The 11,074-nt window shown below is 48.2% G+C and overlaps 1 protein-coding gene across 7 annotated transcripts in view; it reads left to right on the top strand.

Moving 5' to 3' along the window:
* Positions 1–11,074, top strand: part of TRAF3 (TNF receptor associated factor 3) — a 119,314-nt gene that overhangs the window by 101,624 nt on the left and 6,616 nt on the right. For all 7 annotated transcript variants that reach the window (XM_045448318.1, XM_045448316.1, XM_045448315.1 and 4 more), the window contains 3 exons: positions 911–1,003; positions 5,641–5,781; positions 10,633–10,807. In XM_045448318.1, the coding sequence (XP_045304274.1) occupies positions 911–1,003; positions 5,641–5,781; positions 10,633–10,807 (409 nt within the window). The remainder of the gene's footprint in view (positions 1–910; positions 1,004–5,640; positions 5,782–10,632; positions 10,808–11,074) is intronic.

Below are 11,074 nucleotides of genomic sequence, written 5' to 3' on the forward strand. Positions count from 1 at the left end.
GCAATAACATTTATTACGAACTCAGTACAGAGATATTGGCGTCTCGGTATTTTCTTAGAAGATAAGAGTAAGAATGACCGTAGCTTCCCCTTTGTCTCAGTCTCTTAACGAGACAGGGCCCTCACCACTGTTATGTCGTATGTAGTACCATTCATTCTGTGTATGTATATATATATGTTTATATATAGCGATACTTATATCAACATATATATATGAATATTCTATGTACAGAGTATATGTTTTGGAGATCATTAAAATGCTTTCTGTGGCTTCTTAATTTTCCAGTATCAAAACAAATTATATTTTCATACCAATTATTTCCTTAAATACATGAAGTACTATTTCATGTGCTTGCTATTACTGCTCTGAAATGGTCTCCATCTTATGTACTCTGTAGATTGTTTATGTTTTGTATGTAACTTTCCAAATATACTTAGAATAGCAAGGAACAGTACCTTTCTAATACGGCGTATTTCACTACTAAGTTAATATTTTAGTAAATTATTTAGAATCCCGCTTTGGTTGCGTGCCCACCGGATTGCTGTAGTGGTAGCTAGCTGTAACCGCAGGTGTCTAAGCATTTTTCAGTGTGCGTTTTTAATGAAGAAACTTAAAAAAACGATAATGATAGGTCTAAGATTTAATTTCTTGATATTACAAGTATGACACACAGATGAGCAGGTGCTTGGTAAGAAGCTTGGGGAGCAAAGGGCATGAACTTGAGGTTGTTGTAGAATTAATTGCAGGGCACCTGCTCTTCCCCCCACCCCGAGCATGGCCCTTGGAAAGCTTTCTGTGGAGAAGGCTCCCTTTTTCCTGTTTAGAGCTGGTTTTAGGTCGTGTGTTAGTCTTGCTGCACTCTGTGAGGGGGGGAGCGTCGGCTTGATGCGCTGCATCTTTGTTCTCACAGGGGACAAACCAGCAGATTAAGGCCCATGAGGCCAGCTCCGCGGTGCAGCACGTCAACTTACTGAAAGAGTGGAGTAATTCTCTGGAGAAAAAGGTACGCCACACTGTTTCTAGCTTTTGCTGGCTTTTAATAATCTCTTCAAATCATTTAAAGAAGAAAATATTTTTATAGTTATTAATGGTTTTGGATAAAAGAAACAGTATCAGGAGAATGTAAAAAAAAAAAAAAAAGTACATTTCACATGACCCGGAGCTTACCAATGATGAAGGCGTTTGGGTTGGTTTGTTCTTTGTTCATTGCCGAGCAAGCATGCGGTGCCTTTTTGTTTGTTTGTGTTTAATCACATTGTGGTTACCTTAGCATTGACCTAGAACAGGGATTATCAAACTTCCAAACCTTCCTTTCTCTCGCCATCAACCTCATCTTTTTATAAATAAAGTTTGATTGGAACACAGCCATGCTCATTCATTTGCCTGTGGTCCGTGCTGCGTATCCACTGTAACGGCAGAGTTTAGCATCTGAGACAGAAACTGTACAGACCTCACAGCCCCAAATATTTACTCTCTGGTTTTTTCAGTGAAAAAGTTTGTCAACCCCCAATCTGGAAGGTGACCAGCGCTAAATGCTTCCGCTTTCTCTGTCTTTCCTAGGAGAAAGCTAGGAAAAGCCATTTTCCTAATCCTCGTGTAGGAGCTATCACTTTATGGAAGTTTGGAGCAGGGAGCCCTTGTCCAGCGGGGCCGTCTTTTCCAGAGGCCTCAGTTGTGGGGCCGGGAACTCCTCACACCTTCCCCTTGTGATACGTCTCCCCAGGGGAGTTTACTCCGTGGCGTTCAGCTGGGCCAGGCCCTCTTTTCATGAGGAAAAGGTGAAAACTTCCAAGAATCAGTAGAGAAGAAGTTGTTATAGGAGCTCTCATTGTGGCTTCTCTACAACAATAAAAACTTATGTCAGTATTCCAGAAGCATTTACTGAGAATTTGTAGTAGGAGGACACTAAGGTGAATTAGAGCAGCCTGTTTATTTTCTGAAGATCTCTAGAGATTTGAATACCTTGCTTCCTGTGTTAAATTTAACCAATTTTTTTAAGTTTATTGATTTTGAGAGAGACAGAGACAGCGTGAGTCAGGGAGGGGCAGAGAGAGAGGGAGAGAGAGAATCCCAAGCAGGCTCCGCGCTGTCAGCACGGAGCCCGACACTGGGCTCAAACTCACAAAATCGTGAGATCGTGACCTGAACCAAAACGAAGAGTCAGATGCTTAACCGACTGAGCCACCCAGGTGCCCCTAAATTCAACCAACTTAAAATATAAATGTATTTGATAGAGTCTAATATTTTAAATCAAAACATTTTTATTAACTCTGACATAAAGTTTTTTTTTGGTATAAATACTGATGCTGAGGATGAGAAGCGTTAGAAGGGTGGGCATGTCACATGTACACACACACACACACGTGCGGCGGGAAGAAGGGTCTCACTTAACAGTGAAATGAAACTTGTGTTAGAGGAGTCATTGATGGCTTCCTCGTGAACATATAGCAGTTGCTCTGAGTGAGTGATGGTTTATTGGTAAGTCTTTTTTTCCCCTTCTGTTTAAAAAATGTGCTCTGTTTCTGCCTTTTAAAAATTATAGGCATAGATGTCAGGACTCTGTGTCTCATTGATACTCCGTTTCTCATTTTTTTTAAAAATGTTTGTTTATTTTTGAGAGAGGCAGAGAGCATGTGAGCACAAGAAAGAGAGCGGGGGAGGGGCAGAGAGAGGAAGACAGAGGATCTGAAGCTGGCTCTGAGCTGACAGCAGAGAGCCCAGCTTGGGGCTCGAACTCACCAACTGTGAGATTGTGACCAGAGCCGAAATCAAGAGTCGGGACGCTTAACCGATTCAGCCACTCAGGCGAAAAACACCCATCTTCTATATGACAAAAGCTTAAGTCTAAAGGAAAGGTGGAGTACTCCACCAAAATAGGCGGGGATAGATGTTGCTCTCAGTGAGGGGGTTCTCGGGGAAGGTCACGGGACTCGTTTTCATCTGCCTCGTGGATGGTATGCTCTGCTTCTTGGAAACGCACCTGCCAGGTAGATTTTCCTGTGAGAGCAGGGATCCGCAGGTGCCTAGGAATTGGATTCTTTGAGTAAAACAAAGAAACAAAGAAAATTTAAATTAGAAAGCTCCCTAAATCAAGAAATTAAGAGTTTAATGTGGCACGATGTATGTTCATTAATGTGAGATGTTTCTGTTCATCCTCTGGTAGCTTGATTTGCTGCAGAAAAGAAAATTGCCATTGATTTTGGAGATATTACCGAGATTTTAAAAAAATGTTTTTTTGGTGTTTATTTTTGAGAGAGAGAGAGAGAGAGACAGCATGAGTAGGGGAGGGACAGGAAGAGGGAGACACAGAATCCAAAGCAGGCTCCAGGCTCTGAGCTGTCAGCACGGAGCCCAACACGAGGCTTGAAGTCACGAACCGCAAGATCATGACCTGAGCCGAAGTCGGATGCTTAACCGACTGAGCCACCCAGGCCCCTCCTGAGATTTTTGATCAAAAACGTTGACATGTGGGTGCCTGGGTGGCTCATTCGGTTAAGCATCCGACCCTTGATTTCAGCTCAGGTCATGATCTCACGGTTTGTGAGATTGAGCCCTGAGTCAGGCTTTGAACTAGGTGGAACCTGCTTAAGATTCTCGTTCTCCTCTCTCTGCCCCTCCCCCACGTGCATGCGTGTGTGTCTGCATGTGTGTGCACGCGTACTCTCTCTTCCAAAAAAAAAGTTAGCTTGCGTGCAGGGTATTTCTTTTTTGGTTGTGAGAATAGAGTCTGGGAATTGTGTCTACCTTGAGAGATGGGAGTGAGTGAATCGTAACATTGGAAAAGGCAAGACCTGCCCGTGGGATGTTGCACATGGCCAGTCTGCATCACTTATAGGGGCCCAGGGGCATGAGACACCGTGGTTTAGAGAGGAAAGTCTGTTTGTGATAACATCCTAGGGAAGTGAAGTGTTATTTTTTCCCATGAGACATTGCAAGTTTTGAACAAGTAAATACACATTGTTCTAAAACAAAACAGACTAAGGGGCACCCGGGTGGCTCAGTGAGTTAAGCATCAGACTTTGGCTCAGGTCATGATTTCGCAGTCTGTGAGTTCGAGCCCCACGTCGGGCTCTGTGCTGACAGCTCAGAGCCTGGAGCCTGCTTCGGAATATGTGTCTCCCTCTCCTTCTGTCCCTCCCCTGCTCATGCTCTGACTCTCTGTCTTTCAATAGTAAATAAACGTTAAAAACATTTTTTTAAATAAATAAAATAAAACAGACTGGGGTGCGTGGGTGGTTCCGTTGGTTAAGGGTCCGACTTCGGCTCAGGTTACCATCTTGCAGTCCATGGGTTTGAGCCCCGTGTTGGGCTCTGAGCTGACAGCTCAGAGCCTCGAGCCTGCTTCATGTTCTGTGTCTCCCTCTCTCTCTCTGCCCCTCCCCCACTCACGCTCTGTTGCAAAAATAAATAAACATTAAAAAAATAATAAAATAAAACAGACTGTGCCCAGAGGTGCTGCTTGCCCGAGCAGATTGCATATAGAAAGGTGCCTGCCTTCACAGGGACACGAAGAATCTGTGCTTTATCACACCCGGGTTTGTCCTGATATGCCCTTGGGCCGTCACCTCAGGTGTTGTCCGTATTGGGAGCACAATGAATGGAGCTGTCCCAGTGCCCGCCATGGGGCCCTCTGTCTTCGGGGGCAGCAGCTGTGCCCAGACACATCTGTCGGTAGAGGGGCCTTTCCGAAGGCCAGAGTGCCTCAGGGAGCAGTCTTGTGAGAAGGCAGCCCTATGGGAGTTGGCCTCAGAGTCCTCACCTGGGGGCTTTTAAGACCAGTGTAAATTGGTTCTTGGGAGCTAATTATTTTCCAGAAAGATTTTGAAAAGATCAAAGGTGGGCTTGGAACTGCTTCCCCCCCCCCCCCCTCCCCGCCAGCAGGCCCTTCCTTGGGCTGACGTGGCCTTGCAGGTGAATATGTTGAGCTTTGTGGAAGGTCATCTTGGGCGACAGGCCGGGCACCTGCCCCCTGAAGCCTCACGTCTCTGTTGGAGGGCTAGGAGTTGGCCCTAAGGGTTAACTGAAGCATGCATATAGCTTTTTATTCCCACTGTGCTTTCCCATTATGCTGGGAGAGCTTTTCAGAGTGTGGGTGTGGCCCGTGGGTGGAAGTGAGACAATTTAGTGGATGGCAACTGGCACTTTTTAAAGTAAAATAGAATAAAAGAGAAAGTATCAGGGAACATGGGAATGGTTAGGGCAAGTATGGTTTTGTAATACCTGTTTCTTAGGGACACACACACACACACACACGAAGGTTTGTACAAGTGGGGCGAGATGTAAGGATATGTTTCCTACTGTGTTTCCTGGTCAAAGTTTGAAAGCCTGTCTGGTGAAAGATTTATTCGTTTTCAGTAAAAACTTTAGAGTGTCCCATTCATTCTGAAATTCAGTCGGCTGCTGGACCTCGCCTTATTTAATTACTGGGAGTGAGTCTGAGAAACACCCTGTGTAGGATTTCCTATTAAGTTACCAAGACCTCCATTTCCGTATGAAGGGATTTTTTTTTTTTTTCCTGGAACTCCTTACATTGGGCTGGTAGAAGGCCTATATTGCAAAAATGTGAGCAACTATTATTACAATTGTTATAAATTTATAAAACCATGTTTTGTTTGCTTAATTGACGAATTTTTTCTTCAGGTTTCCTTGCTACAGAATGAAAGTGTAGAAAAAAACAAGAGCATACAAAGTCTGCACAATCAGATATGTAGCTTTGAAATTGAAATTGAGAGACAAAAGGAAATGCTTCGAAATAATGAATCCAAAATACTTCATTTACAGGTAAGAAGCTTACATCTGTGGCTGGATCCACAGGGTAGAGGAGCGTGTCTGTTCTTCAGGACTTTGTCAGTGAGACGTTTGAGCAAAGGCCCTGACTTTTGTCAGATAGACCACCTGTGTCTCTTGCTTAAGCCTCGAGAAAGGCACAGGCCACTCTTTCTTCCCCCGCCCCCTTTTCCCTGGACAACAAGCCCCAGGCCTCTCTTCTGTGCCTTTGAGTCACTGCTGGTGAAGTAAGACTTCAAGCCCGTGTTTTAAAAAATTATCTTAGTTAAGATTTCATATTGTTCCTGAGCAGTTTTGCGTGAAGTTTCACTTCCTAAGGTGAAGCAAAGCCAATCTGTTTTGTTACGAATCTTCTAGAGGCACACACACTCTCCCCACACTGTTTGACGATAGCGACCCGCGCGTACCTCAGAACAGACATGTCAGCCTTCGCCAGAAACGGGTGATCGTGTAAAGAGGCCTGATTAGAATGTTGCTCCTCCCTTCTGTTGTCAACACCGGCCCCAGTTAGCGTATCATTTTGTAGATCTTCTCTGTACGTCAGCTTACTCGCAGTATACATTTGTTAGACTAATCCCCACGCGCATCACACACACACACACACCTACGTTTCCAAAATGGCTTTTCATTGTTTTTACTTAGGTGTGTTTCCCTCTTAACTGGAAGGTGAAATATTTCTAGTAGCTCAGGGTCACAGCATCTTTGAGGATGGCTTTCCTCCCACTTTAACAGCAGAGGTTAGTCACAGTGGCTTAAGTTGCAGAGAGATTTATTACATGAATTTCGTTTGTGTTAAAACGTTGCGGTTGTCCAGAGTTGAGGAAAAACACAGTGTTTTGAAATAATAGGTTGTATTAGAAGTCATTGGTATTGAATCAAGCCAAAACACGTTCACATAAAACACCAACAAGCCTCCTGCTGGCGGTCCCTGGCATTTTGCAGAGTGCCCATGGAAATATTCAGAATGTCCAGAGGCCACACTCACCTACATGGCCCCACTCGCGTCCTGGCTGCCAGCAGCATGGTGGCTCCCTGGGGCGCATAGAGGGGCATGGAAAGGACACGGAAGTTCACGTTATGCTAGAAAATCACCTGTTAAAAATATCACCGACAGAAGAAAGAGTGAATGAGTAGTGGGGTCGTTTATACATCATCTTTTACGACCAGATAAAATGAGGATGTACACAGAGGGGTCACGGGGACACTTGTCTGAACCCTCCGATGTTATCACATGCATCCTCTCCATTTCCCCCCTTCCAACGTGAAAAGTTTGAATTTAATTTACTTTTTCGTAGAATTTAGTCATTCTGCCGTGTGTGACTTATATTTTAACACTTTTGTGATTTCATAAACGGCTGAGACCTAAGTCCGAAAGAAAGGGGGGAACCAGGTTGCCGGAGTGCAGAGCAGTGGGGGCCGAGCGGTCATGCGGGTGGTGCCCCGACTGGTCCTAAGTAGGCGGGCACTCTCCATGGAGGGAGAAGCATGGAGGAAAATAGACTATATTGAGAGGAAGGGACTCAGATCACACTGGGCTCAAAATGCCTAATCTCATTAAGTGCCAGGGACAAGTCACCGAGGACTGAAACGTCCTTGGGATGGTCCAGCATTTCCCCCAGTGGCTTCCGCGTCTAGCCGGGCAATGCTTTGGAAGGCGGAAGCTCACCTTTGCTTCACGGTGGGGCTGGCCTGACAGACAGGCTGGGCTGGCAGTCTTCTGTGACCGTGGGTGGAAGGCCTCTGGCTGGAGCCCTGGAGGCCTTGACTCTCTGTGAAGCATGTTCGGCCCAGGGGCCCTTCCCTCCAGCCCTTCCAGAGCCTTCTCCACCTCTTCATCCGGGGCCTGGCTCCCAGGTGCACCTCTCGTCATTTCCTTCCTCACATCAGAACCCTTCCCTTCCCCTACCCCCGTTCTCCTCAGTGCTCCCCCAGCCCTATGCATTGGACCACCACGGTGACGACAGACATATTAGTCTCTGTGTCCTCTCCTTCCTTGTCTGATTCTCCGTTAGACCTAAAACCCCAAATACGGTAGGCCACATGGAGTGCAGAGTTCCTGAGGGCTGCAGATATATACAGGATGTTGCTTAAAAGCAGTGGACTTTAAGAGTGTGTTTGCTTTTGCTGACCCAGGAAAGGCAATTTCTTAATATTTTACTTTTTAAAGAACCTGTTTTTCTTTAAAAAAATTTTTTTAATGTTTATTTATTTATTTTTGAGAGAGACAGAGACAGAATGTGAGTGGGTTAGGGGCAGAGAGAGAGGGAGACACAGAATGTGAAGCAGGCTCCAGGCTCCGAGCTGTCAGCACAAAGCCCGACACGGGGCTCGAACTCACGAGCCGTGAGATCATGACCTGAGCCGACGTCAGACTCGCAACTGACTGAGCCACCCAGGAGCCCCAAAGAACCTGTTTTTCTTAACGAAAAAAGGCCACCTAGATGTCACCTGAATGCCTAGCCTGTTGTTGGCAGAGACTAGATGAGCCCAGGGGGCAGGAGCAAAGCCATGTGGCACACTGCCCGCCTGGCCCCCAAGTGCCACCCGCACCATCCTGTTTGCACAGCGTTTGGTGCGTAGGTCCCAGTGACCCCCATGGTGTAAGTGACAGGAAGAGAGACAGTGGCTTAAGCCCTCAAGTGCACAGTGCCTGACACTGATGAATTGATGCTCTGACAGCAGCTCTCTCGGTTAGGATTTGTTTACAAGCCTGCAACCTGTGCCGTCTCTCGCTCCCAGACTCTTGTTCTCACTCGCGTTCAGGATTTGTTCTTACAGAAACGTGGCAGCAGCTGTGTAGACCACTCCTCGAGAGTGAAATCACATTGGCTGCACTCTAGACTTTGGTGTAGACGAGCGACACCATGCCATTTATGCAGAGGAGGGGCCTGTTTAAAAACCGCACATGTTCCCTTGCTGTGTGTGTGGAGCTCCTTTCAAGTGACTCGGTAGAGCCCTGCGTGTGCACACGTACGTGTGCGTGTGGGTGTGCGTGCCTGTGTGTGCACGTGTTCTCTCCCGCCCCCGCCAGCCAACTCTGTGTCCCTGAGCTCTAGTCTGGGCTGTGCCCCTACGGCAGCCCTCATTTCACACTGCAGTTTCGTTCCTGACCTCACCACGTGCACATCCTCCGCCTTGTGAAGGAGGCACCGCGGCATCACCCCCTTTTTACCTCGGGGCCACGAGGCGGAGAGGTGACGTGTGGCTCACCCCAAGCCACTCCGCCCCTCATGTCCACCCATGTCCACCAGGTTACGCAATGGCATCCCTCAGGACCACCGTCGATTGCATAGGTTTTCATGAGCTCCCCTCTTAAACTCTCTAGGACCCACGTTAGCCAAGCTTACGCTCTCCGTGGGTAGAGGGCGTGACAGCCACTGCAGATTCTCATCAGAAATACATTATGGGTTCGGGCGTCCTGATGTCAGAGTCTTGTCCCCAGAAAATAGACTTCATTTTAAATGTGCCTCCAGAGGCCCCCGGGTGGCTCAGTCAGTTAAGCGTTGAACTTCTGATTTTGGCTCAGGTCGTGATCTCATGATTTGTTAGTTCAAGCCCAGCTTGGGGCTCCACACTGATGGCGTGAAGCCTGCTTGGGATTCTTTGTCTCCCCCTCTCTGCCCCTCTCCTGCTCTCTCTCAAAATAAATACACTTTAAAAAATAAATAAGTAAATAGGCTTCCAGACACACATATAGAAATAAGTGACGTCAGTGTGGGAAGGGGTGTTTTTTATAGAAATCATCTTCGCTTTTTAAAAGTTGGCTAATACCGGGTTTTCTTGGAAAGAAGAGGAAGAATAATACCGTACCTTCTACCCCAAAAAAGTAACCAGACCTACCATGTTTGCTCCTTGGTGGTTATTAACAGCCAGCAAAGGTGCTGAAACTCAATGTTTAAAAATAGGCTTCTGAAAGGAGAAGTGAACTCCGCAGGCCCGGGGCTCTCCCCTGTGCGGCCTGCGGCTCCACACGGGGCCAAACCCCCCAGCCTTCCCCAGCTTCATTTCAAAACAACACAGATCCTTTTCGGAAGGGAAAACCCTTCATCCAGCAGGTGGGTGTGCCAGTCCTGGAAAACAGGCTGGGTTGCCGTAGCTGGCGGGTCTCATCCCACTGCTTACTGTTAAAATGTCTATGTGTTTCTGGGAAAAAAAAAAAAAAAAAAAAAAAAAAGGCTTTCTGAATGATTTAAGGTAGCATAAAATGCAGCCTCTGTGTCAACAGCCACGTGTCTGTCAGTAGTGTTTCTGTGCCCAGGGGCCACAGTGAGCCCAGTGTGGGGGGTGGGGGGCAGCCCCCTCCTAGGGATTGGCCTCTCCGTTTCAGCCAGGGTCTGAAGACCTGCCCTCAGGGTTCTCCCTGCTGCCAGCCCTGTGCAGACGCCAGGTTTCTGGAGCAGGTGCCGGGGTGCTGGCAGCCCCCTCTCGGGACCCAGGCAGGGTTCTAGGGCGCTGTCTGTAGCCACGGAGACAGGGCGGCCCCTCCTGCCCTGCGCCAGGCAGCCTCCGAGGAGACTCACATTGGCCCCTGCACGTGCCTTGGCCCTTTAGGAAACGGAGACCTTCCCACAGCCTCCAATGTCCTGAACTTGAGACCCTACGACAGAGTGGTGTGGGGCCCCTGTGCCTCGGTCCCCTCCTCTGGGACGGGGATCCACGGCACTTGTGTCCCCTGAGATGGGTATGGGTGACAGGTGAGGTGCCCGTGTGAGAGCTGGCACGGGGCTCATCCACGCAGCTCTGGGCTGGCCGCTCTTCCTAACCAGCCGGTGTCCGGTGGCGGTGGCATAGCGTCTTCAGAGAGTTCTAACTGCATTTTGCCTTCTGATGCCTTTGATTTGGAAGCGGGTAATAGACAGCCAGGCGGAGAAATTGAAAGAGCTTGACAAAGAGATCCGCCCGTTCCGGCAGAACTGGGAAGAAGCGGACAGCATGAAGAGCAGCGTGGAATCCCTCCAGAACCGAGTGACCGAGCTGGAGAGTGTGGACAAAAGCGCCGGGCAGGCGGCTCGGAACACAGGTGAGGGCAGCAGGGCAGGAGCAGGGGGGTGGGATGGGTCCAGGGGGCGGCACGCGTCCCAGTCCACCGCTGGGAGCCCGGCCAGGTCTGGGGGCTTGAGCTGGTGCAGGTGGTGCGTTAGGCACGCGCCATCTTTGAGCAGCGATTTCCAGTGAGATGCTACTTGTGCAGAGGTGCGATGCCCCCCAGCCAGAGAGGCCTTCGTGAAAGAAATGTGTCCTGCGTAGACACGCCCCCTCCGTGTGATGCCAGCGCGGTAGAGAGTGG

The sequence above is a fragment of the Leopardus geoffroyi genome, chromosome B3, assembly GCF_018350155.1.
Source record: "Leopardus geoffroyi isolate Oge1 chromosome B3, O.geoffroyi_Oge1_pat1.0, whole genome shotgun sequence".
Classification (NCBI taxonomy): domain Eukaryota; kingdom Metazoa; phylum Chordata; class Mammalia; order Carnivora; family Felidae; genus Leopardus; species Leopardus geoffroyi.